Source organism: Clarias gariepinus, chromosome 4 (genome assembly GCF_024256425.1).
Source record: "Clarias gariepinus isolate MV-2021 ecotype Netherlands chromosome 4, CGAR_prim_01v2, whole genome shotgun sequence".
Classification (NCBI taxonomy): domain Eukaryota; kingdom Metazoa; phylum Chordata; class Actinopteri; order Siluriformes; family Clariidae; genus Clarias; species Clarias gariepinus.
Genome location: NC_071103.1, coordinates 162,501 through 185,000, shown reverse-complemented (window position 1 = coordinate 185,000; position 22,500 = coordinate 162,501). Strand labels below are relative to the sequence as shown.

General features: G+C 42.9%; 2 protein-coding genes across 2 annotated transcripts in view; both read left to right on the top strand.

The window, feature by feature from the left end:
- Positions 1-4,178, top strand: part of LOC128519821 (potassium/sodium hyperpolarization-activated cyclic nucleotide-gated channel 1) — a 26,139-nt gene extending 21,961 nt beyond the window's left edge. Inside the window, exon 9 of the mRNA XM_053493702.1 lies at positions 463-4,178. Within this exon, the coding sequence (XP_053349677.1) occupies positions 463-2,855 (2,393 nt within the window). The 3' untranslated portion in view covers positions 2,856-4,178. The remainder of the gene's footprint in view (positions 1-462) is intronic.
- Positions 4,179-4,182: 4 nt separating this feature from the next.
- Positions 4,183-22,500, top strand: part of zbtb7b (zinc finger and BTB domain containing 7B) — a 49,947-nt gene continuing 31,629 nt past the window's right edge. The window contains exon 1 of the mRNA XM_053493707.1: positions 4,183-4,334. Within this exon, the coding sequence (XP_053349682.1) occupies positions 4,311-4,334 (24 nt within the window). The 5' untranslated portion in view covers positions 4,183-4,310. The remainder of the gene's footprint in view (positions 4,335-22,500) is intronic.

The window sequence follows — 22,500 nt, the reverse complement described above, 5'->3', positions numbered from 1 at the left end:
AACGAATCCGGCATGAATGCTCGGTCACTTTAACAAGAGTGTAATAACGTTAATTGTAAGATGGCGGGCAAGTTGTTTGCGATGTAGAACGTGGTCAGGCAAGTTGTTTGCGACGTAGGATGTGGGCAGGCAAGTTGTTCGCGATGTAGGATGTGGGCGGACATTATGCAAATATGTTACGGAGTGATGTGGATCTATAACAGAGTAAAAAAAGATTTGCTAACGACTCGTTTATGCGAATGTGAGCCGACTTTTTTTTAATAGACAAAAAATTTTATTTATCGCGCACTGTCAGCGTCACAGATAGTGCAGATAGTTTATGTTTACATACAGCTACATGACACACTGCATGAAAGAAAATATTTGAAAAATCATAATAGGACCTCTTTAAGGAATGAAAGATGCTTTATACACTATATATGTTTGGTTATTATTATTATTATTTTTGTGTATGTACACCAGGTAAGAAGAACTCTATCCTCTTGAGAAAGACATCTCAGGGCGGCTCTGTGGCGAGCAGCACTCTGGGCCGTGGGGGCGGGCCTGGGACTGGGGGTGGAGGCAGCAGTGGACGTGGTGGTGCTGGATCCTGTGACAGCATTTTAGTGCAGCAGATCGTAAAACATGACAGCATGCCAACCATGCAGGATGTTGCTACTGGTAACTGGATTGGGGGTGCTGGAGGGGCTGTGGCAGGAGGTATGTCCTCTCATCCACGGCCAGTTATCTGGGCTCCATTAGTCCATGCCCCTTTACACACTGCGGCAGCAGCATCGAATGTTGCTATAACACTTCTCCAGCAGCAGCAGCAGCAACAGCAGGGCTTGTTTCTTCCGTCCCCCCTCTCTATTTGCCCCACCCCTCTACCTATTTGCCCCTCTTCTGTTCCTATTTGCACCTCCCCCTCCTCTTGCCCACTTTCACCTCCGCGTGCACCTATTCTGCCACCACGCCAGTCCCTGAGTTCTATTGTCACCCCCCGTGGAGGCCACACATCCAATACATCAACCCCTTCCCCATCTACAGCAGGACCACCTATAGGTGCAGGAGGAGTCATCAAAACACCCTGCACTCCCATGTCATCAGTTCCTGTCCCCTTGCAAGTCAGCAGGACTCTGCACAGCAACCACCGCCTTCACACAGAACCAAGTGTGGGAGGAGGCGCTAATAAATTACCACTCCAGAAATCCATGCCCCCTTCTTCTGGAGCCAAAGAGGCTCTGATGCGTCATGTTGGAGGAGGGAGCACACAGGGCCTACCATTGTTGGGCCGCCTCACCCAGGAGGCACGGCTTCTCTCTGCCTCTCAGCCCACCCTTCCCCATCGTGGTTGGCCACACCCCCCTCTCCATAGGAAAGCTTCTGGGGGTAACTTACTCCCTGCTCCTTTTGTGATGTCACAGGCTCAGTTTGTGTGGGGGGGTAGTGCGGGAGTGCTTAGCTCACACAATCCACCAGGGCAGAAAATACCTGCACAGACATCTTTGCCCCTACCCTCACCTCTCACTCACACACAGTCATCCACACAGGCCACTCCGCCTCCCACTGGCTCCTCCCCTGCAAAAACACATACTTCTTACTCCTCGGCTCATGTCCCTCAAGCCCAAGGGCCTGGGGCTTCTGCCCCACTGATTCCCCAAACTCAGCATCCAAAACCCACCCCTACACAGTCCTCCACTTCCCCAACTTTTGCCACTTCAGATCCCCCCACTTATTTCAACCCTGTTCCCTTGGTACCACCCCAAACTCAGAGTAGTAAGCCCTCACCCACTTCTCCTTCTCAACCTCAGAGTCCTCGTTCAAAACTTTCTCAGACTCCTCCTCCACCTTCTCCATTATCTTTCACTCCATCTGCAACTCCATCTCACACTCGTACCCCAACCCCCATTCACACACCTGCTCCCACCCCCACACACACTCAAGCTCCACCCCCAATTCCAGTTCCAACCCAAATCAGAACCAACACACCAGCTCAGACTCCAACAAGTTCAACCCAGACCCAAATATTAAGTCAGGCGCAAACTGTAATGTCTGCCTCACCTTCTTTCCAGACTGGAACCACTGTGCAGATGCCAAATCTACTTTCTCCAGCCCGCTCTCCACCCACCCAAAGCCCAGTTCAAACTTTAACCATGGCCCCAACTCCAATCCAAATTACACCTCAAACCTCACCATCTGTTCAGTTGCAAGCTTCAGCCACTCTGCAAATTCAAAGCAAAGTTGCACCACAAACTCCAACCAACACCACGCAAATTTCAGCTCAAGAGAATACATCCAGGTCGCCACTAACTCAAAGCCCAGCCCAAATGCTAACGCAAACCCAAACTGCTGCCCCCACCATGGCTCAAAACCTGAGTTCCCTTCAAACTCCTTCCTCAGAGGAAACTCAGTGTTCTACCAAAACTTTAACCACAGACCAAACTCAGACTTCTACTGAGACTTCATCTCAATGTCCATCTCAAATTACAAGCCCAGTTTCCATCCAAATCCAAACTCAAACACAATCACCAGCTCCATCGCTTCCACATTTAGCACAAAAAGCCTCTGTTTCAGTGGCTCAAATTCCCAAAGCATCCCTAACTTCTGCACCAGTTCCTCCCCCTCAGCCTCCATCCACCCTTCAAACGCCACAGCCTTCTTCCACTCTCTGCCCATCCTCACTACAGTCTCCTACACCTTCCTCAATCCCGTCTTCAGCATCACAAGGACCCGCCAAATCCACAACAGCTCCAGATTTAGAGGCTTCAAGCACTGCCTTCTTCACACCCTCAAAATTGGAGAAATCAGACACAGCCACAGTGACATCACAAAGGGAGTCTGATGCACTAAGACACAAGCTTCCCGCTAACATGTAAAAGGTCATAGGTCATCATGACTGGTGATAGTTGTCATGATGTGTTAGCGATAGGTCATGATGTGTTAGTGATTGTAAGCAGCAGATGAGGGAGCAGAGCTGGAAAAAAGCACATGCCGTTTTTTCACTGTTCGTTAAGTGCACATTTTATCCAAAAATTTCATCAAAGACAATCAGCACTTGGTGGAGAATGGAAACGTGGAAAGTTGGAGAATTTGGAAACCAGTGAGTCAGTTTTCAGGAACCAGCGCTTATTCCATTTTATTCATTAAAGATTACATTCAAATGAATCTGTAAAGTACTGAACTGCAGCTTATACATTCCACACTGCAACGCTGGAAATGTGATGTCATTACTTTTCAGCTCTGCCCCTTCAGTCACCTTTTATTCACCAAAGTGTAATATAAAAAATAATACAGATAATAATTAATTTTAATATAAATAGGCAAAATAGAAGCAATCCACTCATGGTGTCTTGTCTCAGGTGTTCGGTGTTAGTTTGAGACAGTGCAGCTGTAGTGTTCATGCACACACACACACACACACACACACACACACTACTATGATTACTGTGTTTTTGGTGTGCAGTGATGTAGTTTCACACAGCTCTGTAAATATAACAGCTTCTCTGTCGGTCTGTAAAACACACCGAGGCCCTGTTCCAATACTGGACCACTTCCCCTAGTCCACTCCCCTTGGCTAAATGATTAAATCTTTTTAATGTTTCAAAGTTTTATTGTCATTTGCACAGTAATGAAACATGTCCCCCCTGTACAAGGAAATTCTTCCTTTGCTGTCCCCCTAATGAATGCAGCTAAAAAAGAATTAGAAAAATATGAAAAAGTATGAAATGAATATCTATCTATCTATCTATCTATCTATCTATCTATCTATCTATTCATCCATCCATCCATCTATCCATCCATCCCCTAAGTGAAACGTATAAAGCAGTGATCAGACTGGACATGAGCAAAACATGATCTCTCCGTACTTGATGCTTACACTGGACTTTACCTGCTGAGAGGGAATCGGTTCATGTTTAATGTTCTTCATAAGTGTAAATCAAAGGCGGAGCAGCTACACTTTCTGCTTTCGTGTCTAATTATCAGTATAATTATTACTTTTTTTGCTGTAAATATTGATATAATTGTTCATTGCTGTTTAAATTCAGGCTCCCATGTTTGCTTACTGACATTTTAAGAGACGTGTGAGGGTCAGGCTAGCTAACTAGCGAACATTATCAGTGCACTTGAACTTGTACAAAGTTACGATCCACGCTCATCACTTACTATTGTGATATTCTCTCTCTGTCTCTTAACTCTTACCTAATTATACTTACTTACAGCAACACCAAGGTCTCCTGTCTCAGTTGCCTAGCAACAGTCTTTCACGACTTTAACCTGCCAAATGGAATCAAAGCCAAATTACAAACACTCTGCTGTTTGGGGAAGTGGACATGGGCACAGTGGAGACAATGTTGGTACGTTGGGTTAGTGTTCCGTCTCTTCATTCATATCCATCTGTATCTCTATCTCTTATTCTCTCTCTCTCTCTCTCTCTCTCACACACACACACATACACACACACACTGTGGTTGAATGTGTTAGCGCAGTTAGCATACACCTTTGTTAAAAAGGCCGCCTATGGAGGGTGTACTTATGGACCAAAAGGGTTTATTTTTTTGCCAGGGTGGGGTGAATGGGCGGGTGGGGTGTGGGGGCGGGGGGGGGGGGGCGGCCGGGTGACTGGGTTGAGGCGGGGAGGTTGGGAATGGGGGTATTGGGAGTGTTGGGGATGTAAAGTGAGTAATTTAAATGATGGTGCATAAGCTGATGTTAAAAATGAATAAAGAGTTTAGAATTAGTGTGCTGCAAGATCTCTCTCTCTCTCTCTCTCTCTCTCTCTCTCTCTCACACACACACACACACATCTCACACATCTCACACTTATGTGGTTTAGCCTGTCTAGCAACATTTTCCCCGTTGCCTAAATGACCATGAGGCTGTTATTTTCCATATTTATTTATTTATTTACTGTCTTGTTTATTTAATCATGATTATAAGCCGTGTGTTTGTCTGCTGGTTTGTGACTCTTTACTTTAACTAGAAATATAATTTTTACATTTTATAGTAAAAAAGGAAGAAAATTACATTTAAAGATTTCAGTTCAATTCCACTGAGAGACGTGACATGAACCTGTACATTTATAAACATGTTATAAACATACATTAGGTTTAAAGTCCTATTGGACATAATAGTAATAATAATAATAATAATAATAAATCTACACCAGCATTATTCACAGCACAGGATGATCAGCTGAAGTTAATGCTAAACATGAGCTTCATGAAAAAAATTAACCATACTAAAGATATTTCACTTTATTCTTCAGAAACCAGGGATCTTTCTCCCATCTGTGGCTCTTATTATCATAGTATTTATTAGAATCGGTATTTTACAGTAATGTTAAACATTTATATGGTTTCTTAGAGTCTCTGAAGGACCTCTGGGTCCTGAGCTGAAGGACATTGGAGGGTGTCTCAGTGTCACTCTTTCAGAGATGAGCTGTGCACAGCACCCCCTGCTGGATTTTGGCTTTAACTGTATTGTTACTCAATTTTTGAGGATGATTAATGCAGATGTTAGGCAGTAGAGAACAGTTGCAGGTACAGACACTCCTTCATTTAAGCCTTGCAATAAAAACACTAGTGAACTTTCTTCTTGATTCTTTTTCTCAGCTGTGTTATCTTTAAACATATCTGCATCTTCACTTCAGCAATCAAACACAAAATAAACCTTCATTAAAGCAATGTGACACCAGCACGAGTGTTAGTAAAGTGAACAAGAAATCACTACTGAGTAACTGATATATCAGACACGATGAGTTGCAGCAGCAGGATGGAATGTGTTGTCATGCAAACAATTGGCATTTTGTATGATATAAGATTATTACTGCCTAATAATTTTCTACACTGAACCAGATTCCCATCGTTCTACTCATCTTGCATTACTCCTCTCTCAGTGCATTTCATCCCAAACAAAAGTCACGCTTAAGCTTTAATTACATGCTTCCTCGTGCATGTACTCTGCGTCCTGGAATATGGCCCGTGCCATCATTGCTCCTCCATAGATGTGATCCTCTGGTGGTTCAGTACATTCAGGTGGTCAGCTGACTTCATTTTATTGCCCCATAACGTTACTGAGTCTAGACCTGAGTAACTGATCAACCCCAGATCATAACACTGTCTCCAGAGGCTTGTACAGTGGACACTATGCATGATGGGAGCATCGCTTCATGTCCTTCCCTTCTCACCCTGACACGCCCATCCAGTCTAGACTCTTCAGGTCACATGACCTTTTTTATTGCTCCAACCTCCAATATTTATGCTCACTAGAACATTTCAGATTTATCTCCTTACTTTGCTTGATGCAGGAAAATAATTTGACTCTTCTGAACATAATTTCTCCACACGCCCAGGACACAACTTCCCACTCAACTGTAAGAAATGAGAAGCTTCTCACTCCATCAGTTAGGGTTTAAAGAATTCTTTATCACTGTAGTAAATATTCAAACAAATCCTGTTTACTTGCTGTGTAGTTTGTTTGTAGATTGAAACACTTACACATAAAAAAACACATATCTGTTATACACAAACATAAATGACAAATAAAAAACAACAGCAAAACCTAACAGGAGTCTGCAGCAGCACAAATAATCAGCTTTAAATGGAGAGAAGGCGGAGTGAAGCTGAAGGTAGCCAGTTCCTTGAAACAGTCCAGGCCTCCCTGCTTAAACAAAAATGGACCATGTGCCAGTGACTATACAAGCAACTATCCATCAAAGCCCGAGATCACACAACGAGTTGGAGAAGTCAACTATGATGTCTGGTGACTGGATAGAGAAGATGATGATGCACGTCAATATTTCGCTTGGAGTGGAGGTCAGTATAAAGAGTCTGGCTTGGTCGATCCTTGGTCCCCAGTGAAGACACCTATCAACCTCCCAGATACCACAGGCTGCTAAGTTGCAAGTGGATGTGATTTTGCCTCCCTCACATGCAGAGGTGTCAAGTAACGAAGTGCAAATACTTTCTTACCCTACTTAAGTAGAAAGTTTGGGTATCTATACTTTACTGGAGTAATTATTTTTCAGCCGACTTTTTACTTCTACTCCTTACATTTAAAAAATAGCCTCGTTACTCCTATTTTATTTCAGCTTGTCATTCAAAAAACAAACAAACCAAAAAAACATCGGGATAAATCGCGCCATCCGGATGGAGTGAATTTGATTGTGGTTGGATGAGAAGTATAAACATACCATTCCGACACCCTATTGGTTGTTACGCGATCCATCGCACCTGCACATGACGTCACGTCACACACTCCAGCAAGGACGTTTGAATAAAATAGTATTTTCAGTTGATAAGGTTGTGATAAGTAGACGAAGATGTCCGTGATAGAGACTCAAGATTCGAGCGAAATGTCACAACCAAACACCAGCCAGGAAGGGAACAGGAATGAGATATACTATATATATATATATATACACTCAGCAACGTCCTCTGACTTTCAACTGTTTTTACTTTCAGTAAACTTAATGTGTAAATATTTGTATGAACACTAAAAGAGTCAACACCATAAGACATAAACTAAAAATGTTTCCCAATGTGTCCCTGAATGAAGGGAGGCTCAAAATCTAAAGTACCAGTCAGTATCTGGTGGCCACCAGCTGCTCGAAGTACTGCAGTGCATCTCCTCCTCATGGACTGCCTATTGCGGACAGTCTGAGCACTGATGGAGGGATTGTGTGTTCCTGGTGGGACTCGGGCAGTTGTTGTGGCCATCCTGTACCTGTCACGCAGGTGTGATATTCGGATGTAGCCATCCTGTGCGGGTGTTGTTACACGTGGTCTTCCACCGCGAGGATGATCGGCCGTCCTTCCTGTCTCCCCGTAGCGCCGTCTTAATTCAATTCAATTCAACTCAATTTTATTTGTATAGCGCTTTTAGCAATTTTCATTGCCGCAAAGCAGCTTCACACAGTCAAAAGAATTATTTAAGTTTACCATTTTCTAGGTAGAGAGAATCATCCCCAGAGACCAGACGCATCCCAGAGAGACACACGGGGCATCCATGTGACGAGATCTTCAGCCAGAAGCGGGGCACCAGGATGGGTCAGACAGGTCCGGAGGGCAGAGGGAGTCTGGATCACTGGCAGCTCAGGAACGACATGTGTAGCTCGACAGAGAGAGAGAAAGAGTGAAAGGGGGGACAGGAGGAGAGAGGAAAGAGAAAGAGGGGGAGAAAGAGAAGAAGAGGAGAGATGGCAGTTAGGTATGGTCACAGTCACACAATGTATAATGTGAATGTATATTAACTGTAGAGTGCAAGCAGAGACTCCGGCAGGACTAACTATGACATCATAACTAAAAGGGAGGAGCCAGAAGGAGATGTCTTAGGCGTCTCACGGTGCGGACATGGTGATTTATGGCCCTAGCCACATCAGCGGTCCTCATGCCTCCCTGCAGCATGCCTAATGCACGTTCACGCAGATGAGCAGGGACCCTGGGCATCTTTCTTTGGGTGTTTTTCACAGTCGGTAGACAAGTCTCTTTAGTGTCCTGCGTTTTTAGAACTGTGACCTTAAATGCCTACTTTCTGTAAGCTGTTAAGGTCTTAACGACCATTCCACAGGTGCATGTTAATTAATTGACTATGGTTAATTGAACATGCATGGAAAACATATTTTTTTTTTTTTTTTTTTTTTTTTAAAGAATCACTTGGACTAATCTGTAAGGGTCCACCACTAGAGGTCACTGTTTTTATTTTGTAGTTTTGGTTGGCCGACTCAGTTTCCCAGCAGGCACCTCGGTCAGGTGATGCGAGTGCACACCTGAACTGAGGTAGCCATCAATCAATCTATAAAAAGCTGTTTAGACTGGGAAACTGGGTCGAGCATTTTTTGGTATCACCACTGTCATTTATGTGGGCATTTATTTTGTTTTTGTTCTTTGTTTAGTTTATTTTGATTTTAGTTGTGTTGACTTGGGCTCTCTTATTGGCAATGTTTCTGTGTATGTTCTGTGTGTCTGTGTTAGTGGAGCTGATTCAGTCCTGTCTTGTATGTAAGTACTGTGGTTGTTGTCCTCCTGTGTTCTTGTGTGTTTAGCTAGAGTCAGGTAAGTAGTTAGGTGTGTGTGTGTGGCTAGGAGCGTGTTTAGCAAAAATCTATGTTGTTACAGTAACTAGCATGCTTCTAGCCATAGCCCCTTTGTGTCTCTAGCTGTCCTGTGTTTCCTATCCCCCTAGTTGCCCAGTGGGCCTAGCCACCGATGGTGTCCTCGGCCTAGCCACCGATGGTGTCCTCGGCCTAGCCACCGATGGTGTCCCTTGTCTGTGTTTCTGTGCCCCCATTCCCTAGTGTGTGTTAAGCTATTAGGTAAGTCTAGCTTAGTGCATGTTGGGGCTAAAGACATGCTTAGCTAGGTGTATGTGTAGCTAACTGCCATGGTTAAGCACAGCTTAACCATGTTTAGCTAAAAAGCCATGCCTAGCTGATTGCCATGTCTTTAGCCCTCGTCTCGTCTCTAGTGTCTCTACGTGTCTCCCTCTAGTGTCTTTACAGTACGTGTCTCCCTCTAGTGTCTCTACGTCTCTCTGGTGTCTCCCTCTAGTGTCCAGTCTCAGCTCCACGCATAGTCTGTGTCCTGTTATGTTTGTCCTCCTCCTGCCTGTGTCTCGCCACAGGGCGTGTTTGTCCTCCAGTCAGTTCCTTTGTTTGTGTCTTTATTTATACTTTGTTTAAACATCATTAAAAGACTTTTTTTGATTACACCACCCCTCTGCCTCTATGCTTGCTCCTTCCGCCCACGGCGTTCAACACCTGCCACTACACCCCGTTCGTGACATAATCCTTCATTCTGACAGCACTAATGTTTATTGTAGACAACCACACAAGGGTAATTGTTACTAAGCCTGCCCTGGGTGCACTAATTTTCCTGTATGTTGCCCTCACAGATTCCTGCAGCTAAGCTTGGATGTACATTTACATTCCAATAAAGGTTACCGATGACACGCCTCTGAAGTTTGACTTTTTGCACCATTAAAATACTTATAGGCAGCTAGTTATCATATCTTCTTCTCCATGAAACATGTTAATGCTCAGTAGTACACACATATGGTTCTTTAATGTATTTTGTACTAAAATGCATTCTTTTTCAATTGCCATATACAGTATCCCAAATCACTATGGCAGTTGAAAAATACAACAAAAATGAGGTGTTAGTGCAGTATATAGACCCGTGGCACAGCCTAAGCTTTTATCCTTAATGCTTTTCCCCCTCGCGTTACTTTTATACTTTAAGTAGTTTTGAAACCAGTACTTTTACACTTTTACTGGAGTAAAAAGCTTGAGTTGATACTTCAGCTTTTAAAGAAGTCTTTTTAAATCCTAGTATCTATACTTCTACACAAGTAATGGATGTGAATACTTTTGACACCACTGCTTACATGGAGTCCCAGGTAGATTGGTCTGATTAAGGTAGCTGTGGTCTTATGCAATTAGAGAACCGTCCTAAAGAGTCTCCTCGGATCCTGCTGTAAATCATGTACAGGGCCAGGCCTTGACAGAGCTGCATTAACTCCTTACCGCTTTCATGTACTGAATGGTAAGTTCTCAGATTTTTACTGAGGAGTGCAGGATCTGGGTTGGTTCTTTTTGTTGTAGTGGTTAATTTGAAATGTGTATTAGATATGTTTTTTTTTCCACAGATACAGTGCATATGTATTCATAGCGCTTCACTTTTTTCCGCATTCCACAGCCTTATTCCAAAATGGATTAAATGAATTACAAACAATATCTCATAATGGCAAAATTTGTGCAAATTTATTAAAAATAAAAAACAAACATATGACATGTACATAATTTACACCCTTTGCCATGACACTCAAATTGAGTTTAGATGTTTCCTGTTTCCACTGATCATCCTTAAGATGTTTCTACAACTTGGTTAAAATTCAGTTGATTGGACATGATTTGGAAAGACACCCAAGTAAGGATTAAGTAGGATTAAAGAACTATTTTGTTAAGCTGAATCGTCCCCAGTCCCCACACGCATCCCAGACAGACCACACAGGCATCCATGTGACAAGATCTCCACCAGAAGCGGGGCACCAGGACAAGTCAGACAGGTCCAGAGGGCAGAGGGAGTCTGGATCACTGGCAGCTCAGAAGAGACATGTATAGCTCGACAGAGAGAGGGAAGGAGAGAAAAAGAGAGAGTGAGAGAGCAGAAGAAGGAGAGATAACAGTTAGGTCTGATAACAGTCATACAATGTATAAGGTGAATGCATATGTAGTGCAGAATGCAAGCAGGAACTCTGGCAGGACTAACTATGACATCACAACTAAAAGAGAGAGCCAGAAGGAAACACAGACATGAGGGGGAACTGAGATGTAAAGCAACCAATCACCTCACCGTCAACAAACCTGAGTGATCAATGGCCAGGGGTAGCTCAGTGGTTAAGGCATTGAACTACGGTTCGGAAGATCCCAGGTTCAAACCCCACAACCACCAAGTTGCCACTGTGCAAGGCCCTTAGCCCTCAACTGCTCAGATGTGTAATGAGATCAAATGTAGGTCGCTCTGGATAAGAGCATCTGCCAAATGCCCAAATGTAAATGTAAATCAATGAGAGTGGGGAGGACAGCATCTAAACATAGAAGTTCACCATAATACTCTACGTCCATGAGTCCCCCAGATCTGCTCCTTTACCTAAGGCTAATCTATTTATAAAAATGCTTGGCTAAATAAATAGGCTTTTAGCCTGGACTTAAACACTGAGACTGTGTCTGAGTCCCGAACACTATTTGGAAGACTATTCCATAATTTGGGGGCTTTGTAAGAAAAAGCTCCGCCCCCAGCTGTAGTTTTCATAATACATGAATTATGTTGCCCAAAGGTGGCATGTACAGGAATAAAAGCAGTGGACCTAAAACTGAACCCTGTGGAACACCAAACTCCATTAGATAACATTCAGAATAATCACCATTTAAGTCTACATACTAATAACGATGGGTCAGATAGGATCTGAGCCAGGAGAGGGCTGTACCCTTAATTCCTACTACATTTTCTAATCTGTGAAGAAGAATAGCGTGATCAATGGTGTCAAAAGCTGCACTGAGGTCGAGTAATACAAGTATAGTTACACAACCCTGATCAGAGGCCAATAGGAGGTCATTTACTTCTTTAACGAGTGCTGTCTCTGTACTGTGATGAGGCCTAAATCCTGACTGATACAGTTCATGTATGCCATTTCTATGTAGATATGAGCATAGCTGCTCCGCTACTATCTTTTCCAGAATCTTAGAGATAAAGGGGAGGTTTGATATTGGTCTGTAACTGGACAGCTGACAGGGGTCGAGGTCAGGTTTCTTAATAATCGGTTTAATAACTGCTAATTTAAAAGATTTTGGAACATAACCAATGCTGAGTGAAGAATTAATTATTCTCAACAGGGGTTCTGTTATTGCTGGTACTATCTGTTTAAGAAAATGTGTCGGTACAGGATCTAATATACAGGTTGATGAATTTGAAGAAGAGATGAGTGAAATTAGTTCATTCTCTTCAAGGGGAGTAAAGTATTCTAGGTTCTGATCTGACATGGCTAGATTAACATCTGCATCAATTACATTGTCTTGTTTCAAAGCCTAAATTATGATTTTTTTAAGTGAAATTGTTTAGAAGTCCTCACTACTGTATGTTGTTGTTGTGGAGATTTCTCCAGTGGTCTTATTTTTAGTTAATAAAAAAAAAAGAATGTAATTATTTATTATTTTTGTTAGTTTCTATAAGCGTGAAAATATACAATGATTTAGCAGCACTGAGAGCTTTTCTATAGTTCAGGATGCTCTCCTTCCATGCTATGCGGAATACTAACAATTTAGTTTGACGCCATTTGCATTCTAATTTTCAAGCGATCTGTTTTAAAGTGCGTGTATGGTCATTATACCAGGGAGCGAGTTTCTCATCATACTGACGCCTCCTCCTCTACCAGTTAACCGAGGCTGGTGTATGTAGCTGTATCCAGGAGGACTAGCTTCATTTAGAGCCACATACTCGTCCTGTTTAATCCAGGTTTCTGTTAAACAGAGTATATTAAACTCCTGATCCGTGATAATTTCATTAACTATAACTGCTTTAGATGCGAGAGATCTAATATTTAACAGTCCTAGCTTCAGATCAGAGGTGCCGGCTGCGCATTCAGTGTGATCTGAGTTTGTGGTCTTTATGTTAATTAAATTACTAAAACAGACTTTCTGAGTCTTTCTACATTTTTGTTTAGCTCGGGGAACAGACACAGTCTCAATACAGTGAACCCTGAGTGACGACTCTATGCAGCTAGCAGACGGTTGGTTTAGCCTGTCTGTCTGCTCCCTGGCCTGGGCTCTGGATTGTCACCGATTAACTAGGCCTTTTCTGAGACTATGAGCTAGACAATGACCAAATATGAATTCTTTTAGAATTTTACAGAAAAACACAATATTATGTGTTTGACATGTTTTGTCCTAATTCTCAGAAATGACCGAGTGGCATAAAGAATAAGAATGTGCATAAATGGTTTTTAGTCAGTACTTTGTAGATCCATCTTTCACATTTTTTGGGTGTGTCTCTACCAGCTTTGTACATTTAGAGAGTGAAATCTTTCTACTTTGCAAAATAGCTCAAGCTCAGTCAGATCGGATGGAGAGCATCTGTAAACAGCAATCTGTCTTGCCACATATTCTTAATTGGATTTAGGTTGTTGTCCTGCTGGAAGGTGAAGCTCCGCCCAGTCTCAAGTCTTACAGACACTAACTGGTTTTCTTCTAAGATTGCCCTGTATTTGACTCATTTTATCTTCCCAACAACTCTGACCAGCTTCCTTGTCCCTGCTAAAGACAAGTGTCCCCACAGGATGATGCATCCAAACACAGTAAGGTGTTACAGTCTATCGCCATAACATTTATATCATCATATTACTGTATTCACAATCTACAAACTGATAACAATCTTGCGAATAAGAACTGGACCTATATATATATATATATATATATATATATATATATATATATTAACAATAATAGCAAGATCAAAGGTGTTAAAAGCTGTAATAATAATAATAATAAAAAGAAGAAGAAGAATATGAACAAGAGAAATATTTTTCTGACTGTAATATAGTTTAGAATTTGTGATATAAATATGATTTATATATTTTAATTCTCAGATAAACATAATGCAGTTCCATTTTATACCACTTGGTGGAGACAAACATTACTCTGTATATGTGGAACCAGTGATTAGTTTATAAAGAAACTAATCTTAATATGATAAAATTTTTAAGAGATTTCCACAGAGATCTGAGTGCGGCCTTTCCCAGGGATTACACAGCTCGGACTCCTGAAATCCCTCTCCCTGCTGCTAACAGGATTACAGGTCAGTTTATAGTAAAGAGGTAAACATGAGCAGAGCCACAAACTGCTCGAACCCTGGGCCTTCTGAAATTCAGGCTGTTCTGAGATCAGTAGAGAAGAATGATATTTTCACTCTGTACCGGGCCAGGTATTGCACTTAAAGCCACTAAAGGAAAATTACAGGGTCTTAGGGGGAGGAGCCTATCCTCCGAGGGCTTAGGGCACAAGGCAGGGTGCCAATCCATCACAGGGCACACACACATAACCACAGCAATTAGACTAATCTGCATGTCTTTAGACTGTGGGAGGAAACTGGAGAACCCGGAGGAAACCCACCAAGCACAATTAAATACAAATTGCCAAATACTAGCAACTAACATTTATAGTTAATGAAATTATCGTGGATCCGGAGTTTGATATACTCTGTTTAACAGAAACCTGGATTAAACAGGACGAGTATGTAGCTCTAAATGAAGCTAGTCCTCCTGGATACAGCTACATACACCAGCCTCGGTTAACTGGTAGAGGAGGAGGCGTCGCAGTTATTCACAATGATAATCTGACTATTGTACAAAAACACGGACACAAATTTAATTCATTTGAAATTCTTTATAGTAACATAAGTGTATTTAACTATATTAAGTCAGCTCAGTCGATCCCGCTAATTGTCATTTACAGACCTCCAGGGCCGTACTCGGAATTTCTTAGTGAATTTGCAGATTTCCTTTCAAATCTAGTCGTTTCTGTAGACAAAGTGTTAATTGCTGGAGATTTTAATATTCATTTTGAAAACCCAAAAGATCCTCTGAGAACAGCATTTATGTCCATACTGGACTCGGTAGGAGTAAATCAGTGTGTAGTAGGACCCACTCATAAAGCAGGTCACACTTTAGATTTAATAATATTATTTGGATTAAGTATAAGAAATTTATTCACAATTCCACTATCTGAAGTTATCTCAGATCACTATCTTGTCTCAATTTAAGTGTGTCACAGTAATAATGTACACACAGCGCCACGCTACCGTATGAAACGTGCATTCACATCAACTACCAAACAGAGTTTTATCAGTAATCTCCCAGAGTTCCCAACTTCGATTAGATCACCGTCTGACCCCACAGAACTCGATCAGGCGACTGAATATTTAGAGTCGACATTTCGCTATACCTTAGATAATGTAGCTCCAGTTAAAAGAAAAATTATTAGAGATAAGAAACTTGCTCCCTGGTATAACGATCACACGCGCACTTTAAAACAGACCGCTCGGAAATTAGAACGTAAATGGCGTCAAACTAAATTATTAGTATTGCAAAAAAAATTTTTAAGTAGCTAAATTAACTAGAAATAAGACCACTGGAGAAATCTCCACAACAACATCATACAGTAGTGAGGACTTCTAACAATTTCAATTTAAAAAATCATAATTCAGGCTTTGAAACAAGACAATGTCTTTGATGCAGATGTTCATCTAGCCATGTCAGATCAGAACCTAGAATACTTTACTCCCCTTGAAGAGAATGAACTAATTTCACTCATCTCTTCTGCAAATTCATCAACCTGTATATTAGATCCTGTACCGACACATTTTCTTAAACAGATAGTACCAGCAATAACAGAACCCCTGTTGAAAATAATTAATTCTTCACTCAGCATTGGTTATGTTCCAAAATCTTTTAAATTAGCAGTTATCAAACCAATAATTAAGAAACCTGACCTCGACCCCTGTCAGCTGTCCAGTTACAGGCCAATATCAAACCTCCCTTTTATCTCTAAGATTCTGGAAAAGATAGTAGCGGAGCAGCTAATCCATAAGGATGGTATTATTTTTCATTGTTATGCTGATGACACACAGTTACACGTTTCAGCAAAATTCAATGAGAAAAACCAGCTTACTAAAGTTGAGCAATGTGTGCAGGACATAAGAGATTGGATGCTAATTAACTTCCTTCTGCTTAATCCTGATAAGACAGAAGTTCTAGTCATAGGACCGCATACAGCTAGGAGTCAAATTTTAGATCACACCGTAACTTTAGATGGCCTTTCTGTTCCATCAAGTGCAACAGTAAAAGACCTCGGTGTGATTATTGATTTCAGCCTTTCATTTGAAGCTCATGTAGATAATATTACCAGGATAAGATAAGAAGATAATAAGATACGAGCACATCACCCCTATCTTATCTTCACTGCATTGGCTCCCCAAAATTATGGAATAGTCTTCCAAATAGTGTTCGGGACTCAGACACAGTCTCAGTGTTTAAGTCCAGGCTAAAAACCTATTTATTTAGCCAAGCATTTTTATAAATAGATTAGCCTTAGGTAAAGGAGCAGATCTGGGGGACTCATGGACGTAGAGTATTATGGTGAACTGGTATGTTTAGATGCTGTCTTCCTCACTCTCATTGATCACTCAGGTTTGCTGACGGTGAGGTGATTGGTCGCTTTACATCTCAGTTCCCTCTCATGTCTGTTTCCTTCTGGCTCCTCCCTTTTAGTTATGATGTCATAGTTAGTCCTGCCGGAGTCTCTGCTTGCACTCTACAGTTAATATACATTCACATTATACATTGTGTGACTGTGACCAGACCTAACTGTTATCTCTCCTCTCTCTTTCTGTCTCACTACACTTGTCTCTCCTGAGCTGCCAGTGATCCAGGCCCGCTCTGTCCTCTGGACCTGTCAGACCCGTCCTGGTGTCCACCTTCTGTTTGAAGATCTCGTCACATCAATTTCAAATTCAAATTTAAATTTTATTTGTCACATACACAGTCATACACAGTACGAAATGTAGTGAAATGCTTATACGACTGCCAGTGACCCTAAAAGAGAATTAAAGTTTACAATAAGAAATAAATATGAATAAAAGAAATACGATGGAAAAATTAAATAGAAAAATTAAATTAAACTAGGAAAAATAGAACTAAAAATAAAAATAGAAATATGATGTACATAAAAATAGAAATATACTGTACAAATTGAAATATACTGTACTGGATGTGCAAATATGCATAGAACAAAGTGTCTTTGTGCAGAGGTTATTAAAGTGTCTTTGTGCACTGGTCCAGGATGTAAACGTAAACATGTAGTGTAGTTGTGAAGGTAGGTGTGCAAAGTTATTAAAGTGTCTTTGTGCAATGGTCCAGGATGTAAACATACAACATGTAGTGTAGATATGAAGGAAGGTGTGCGTGTAATTGTCCATAGTGTCCTTGGATGTAAAAAGATTGATTGATTGATCAATTATGAAAAGATTGTGTTAGATTCTGCATAGTGGTGTGGTTGAGAGACCTTATCGCCTATGGGAAGAAGCTCCTCCTCAGTCTCTCTGTGTTGGCCCTCAGGGAGCGGAATCGCTTCCCAGACCGCAACAGAGTGAACAGTCCGTTGTTGGGGTGGCTGAGGCCCTTCACGATATTCCTGGCCTTGGTCAAGCACCGCTTGCTGTAGATCGAGTGCAGGTCAGGGAGCTCGATGCGGATGATGCGCTCAGCTGATCGCACCACCCTCTGTAGAGTTCGTCTGTCCTGCATGGTGCTGTTCCCGAACCAGGTCGTGATATTTCCCGTCAGGATGCTCTCTATGGTACAGGAGTAGAAATTCCTGAGCACCTTGGAGGGCAGTCTAAAGTCTCTCAAGCGTCTGAAGTGGTAGAGGCGCTGCCGGGCCTTTTTTACCACGGTGTTGATGTGACAGGACCATGCCAGGTCCTGCGTGATGTGAACACCGAGGTATCTGAAGCTGTCCACTCTCTCCACTGGGCTCCTGTTGATGACGGGGGACTGGTAGTTCCTCACCTGCTTTGTACTGAAGTCCACTATCAGCTCCTTTGTCTTACTGACGTTTAGGAGGAGATTGTTCCTTTGGCACCAGTTCTCCAGATTTCCAACCTCCTCCAGGTAGGCCGTCTCATCGTTGTTCGTGATCAGGCCCACCGCGACAGTGTCGTCAGCAAACTTGATGATGGTGGTGGAGTTGGTAGTGGCCACGCAGTCGTGGGTGTACAGAGAGTATAGCAGGGGGCTCAGAACACAACCCTGGGGGGCTCCAGTGCTGAGAGTGAGGGAGGCTGAGACATGTCCGCCCATCCTTACTGCCTGTGGTCTGCCAGTCAGAAAATTGGAGATCCACTGACACATGGATGAGCTGAGTCCCAGGTGCTCCAGCTTGGTGGTAAGTGTGGAGGGAATTATGGTATTAAATGCAGAGCTGTAGTCGATGAAGAGCATTTTCACATAATTCCACCTCCGAGTGTCCAGGTGAGTAAGAGATGTATGGAGGAGATGAGAGATTGCATCGTCCGTGGAACGGTTTGGACAATAAGCGAACTGTAGTGGGTCCAGTGGGTCTGGTAATGAAGAAATGATGAAGTCTCTGACCAGGCGTTCAAATCACTTCATCACTACTGAGGTGAGGGCTACAGGGCGATAGTCATTGAGGGAAGCAGGATGAGGTTTCTTTGGGACAGGAACAATGATGGACTCTTTGAAGCATGTGGGGATCACCGACTGAGATAAAGAGCTGTTGAATATCTCAGTGAACACAGGTGCTAGCTGGTCTGCGCAGGCTCTGAGAATACGGCCTGAGATGCCGTCTGGTCCTGCTGCTTTCCTGGTGTTCACTCTCATAAAGGCTCTCCTCACGTCATGCTCGGTGATGATGAACGCGCTTCCGGTGCTGGCAGTGACTTCCTGTCTGCAGCCGTTAGCGCCTCTAGCATTAGCATCGCTAGTGTCTTTAGCTGCAGCCTCGAAGCGAGCATAGAAAGTGTTCAGCTCGTCTGCCAGAGTCACGTCCGCGTTCGTCATACCGGTTGTTGGTGCTTTATAATCCGTTATTGTTCTTAATCCCTGCCACAGGCTCCTAGAGTCACTCTGTTGGAGTTGTGACTCTAGTTTTCTCCCGTAGCGCTCCTTCGCCTCTTTCACCGCCTTCCGGACGCTGTGTGACGCAGCCTTGTACGGTTCCATGTCCCCCGACGCGAGTCCCGTGTTGTAGGCAGCGGTGCGAGATTTCAGAGCGTCGCGGATGGTTTTATCCACCCACGGCTTCTGGTTGGGAAACATTCTAATAGTCTTTTTTTCCACGGTATCATCCGCTACTTTCCCAATGAATCCCACAACCGCTTTCGTAAACACGCTGACGTCATCATCGGAGCTGTTTCTGAACATGTCCCAGTCTGTGTCATCGAGTGCATCCTGTAGCGCGGCCACCGATTGGTCCGTCCAGCGCGCGACCTCCCTCTGAACCGGATCTTCCTGTTTCAGCCTTTGTTTGTATTTTGGCATGAGGAAGATGGCGGCGTGGTTGGATTTACCAAACGGTGGGCAAGATTGTGCCTTGTAGCCGTCCATGACCGTTGTATAACAATGATCCAGTGTCCTTTTGCCCCTGATGGGGCAAGTGATATGCTGATAAAAGTTCAGCGTCCCGGTGTTGTGATTGTTGTTGTGTGAGTGCCTCATGCAGCTCGCATAAGGCAGTGTCTGTGTCCGCTTGTGGTGGAATATAAACGGCACTGATTATGACCGATGTAAACTCCCGAGGTAGATAAAAAGGACGACACATGATGGACAGTAGTTCCAGGTTGGGTGTGCAGGAGCATGTGAGAGGAACAACGCTCGCGCTGTTGCACCAGCTGCTGTTCACCATTAAACACACGCCGCCTCCCCTTGACTTCCCCGAGTCCCGTGTCCTGTCCATGCTGTGAACCGAGAAGCCGGCTGGATGGCGTGGTCCGGCACCGCTGGGTTCAGCCATGTTTCGGTGAAGCAGAGGAGATTGCAGTCCCGAATGTCTCTCTGGAACTTTATCCTGGCTCTGAGGTCATCGAGTTTGTTTTCCAGTGACTGGACGTTGGCGAGCAGGATGCTAGGCAGAGGTGTGCGGTGTGCACGGGCTCTCAGCCTGTTCCTGACGCTGGCTCGTTTCCCTCGGGGCCGCCGCTTCGCGTCCTTTGTTGTCCCTCAGGATCTCACTCGGCCAGCTCGGATCCAGAGTTAAAAACGTCGAATTGTGAATACATTGTACACCAATAGAAACTAGAGTGTCTCTATCATAACTAATGTACTCCATGGTGGTAATTTTACCGGTTTTAAAACGCTGTAAACTAACTTAAAGAACAAAAACAAAGAAAAAGTGGTTGGAGCAGTCGTGATGGTGCTCCCATGGACCCATGAACGCCCTGTGTGGTCTGTTTGGGATGTCCACTTTACGATGAAGACGGTCCTGTCCTCGGCTGATACATACAGCTGTTCTCTGAGGACTCGTGACTGCAGTCGCTCGATAGTTCAGGACTGAAGTTTCCTACAGTCTACCTGAGCCTCCAATAACCAACTGGACTCCATATGAACTTCTCCACTTCTTCTGTTATACTGAACTTCCAGCCTCCTAACACACAGTATGAGTGCAGATCAATCCCTGCAACCCGTTATCACCCAGATGATGATGGGTTCCCTGTTGAGTCTGGTTCCTCTTAAGGTTTCTTCCTATCACCATCTCAGGTAGTTTTTCCCTCAGCACTGTCACCCTCGGCTCGTTCATCAGGGACAATTTGACCATTCTGATTCACACACATTTACAATTCCATAATTTTCTTTTAATTATGTAAAGTTCCTTTGCGACAATTGAACTGAATTGAATAATTGTCCATTGTTTTAGCGAATAACATTCAGTTCAAGTAGTTGCACATTACTGTTTGTCATTAGCACCACGGTTTTGGAACATACAGTATGAGACAAACTGCTTTAAAATTTCCCGTAGGAACAATAAACATACACTGATGTGTCAATTCATCTTTAAAGGTTCAGTGTTCATAATCCACTTAACTTTTTTGGAGTAAGCCATGCTGTCATGCTTTTGCTATTGTGTTATTGTGACAGCTTGTAGCTGCATTATGGACGGTTCAGTTTTTTTTTGCGTACTCTATACATTGTAAACTATTGCATTGATGAGCTCTGTTGAGTCACGTCTATAACCACACCCACTTTAAGGGAAAATGTCCTAGACTGTCCCAAAAAACAAACAAACAAACCAACCAACAAACAAAAAACATGCTTGCTGTGAGGTAATCTGGTGCTATGCCCTAAACCCCTCCCCCTCCTAATGGATTGCCCCCATTACACAATCGCTATCTTCATAGGAAAGCCGCCACGCCTTCTTGTTCAAACGCATTAGCGAGTGTTTTTCTTTCCTTACGCTTAGTTTTGTCAACACAGTTGCATTCGGTAGCATGATGGAATCAATTCCCTTAACAGCAGCAACAATAACCATTATGATCACACTTTGTACAATTTATATTGCTTAAATATTTCACAGCTCTGTCCTCTTTGCATTGCTACGTGTTTATTTACTTTCTATTCGCATCGAACGTATAAATGCACTCTACAATCGACACTATCAAACTTGGAAATGATATAACATCAAATCAAACATTACGTTATTAAAAGTAACAAATTAGTCACAATGCTTCTCTTATGGAGCACGGCTAAAAAGATAATAGAAATTAAACCAATCCTGCCATGATGCACCCGTACCCTACACTGGCTGGGAAGAAGAACACTTAACAAAACTTACTATTATTTTTCACAAAACTGTTCATAACTTCACTTATGGTGCAGAATAAACTTTAAATACTGCCAAAGATTCATTAAATTCTGTTTAGCAAACAGACAGACAGACAGACAGACATTCAGACAGAAATTCAGACAGACAGACATTCAGACAGAAATTCAGACAGACAGACAGACATTCAGACACACAGACAGACATTCAGACAGAAATTCAGACAGACAGACATTAAGACAGACAGACAGACAGTCAGACAGACAGACAGACATTCAGACAGACAGTCAGACAGACAGACAGAAATTCAGACAGACAGACATTCAGACAAACATTCAGACAGACAGACATTCAGGCATTCAGACAGACAGGCAGACATTCAGACAGACATTCAGACAGACAGACAGAAATTCAGACAGACAGAAATTCAGACAGACAAACATTCAGACAGACAGACATTCAGACAGACAGACAGACATTCAGACAGGCAGACATTCAGACAGGCAGACATTCAGACAGACAGACATTCAGACATTCAGACAGACATTCAGACAGACAGACAGACATTCAGACAGACATTCAGACATTCAGACAGACATTCAGACAGACATTCAGACATTCAGACAGACATTCAGACA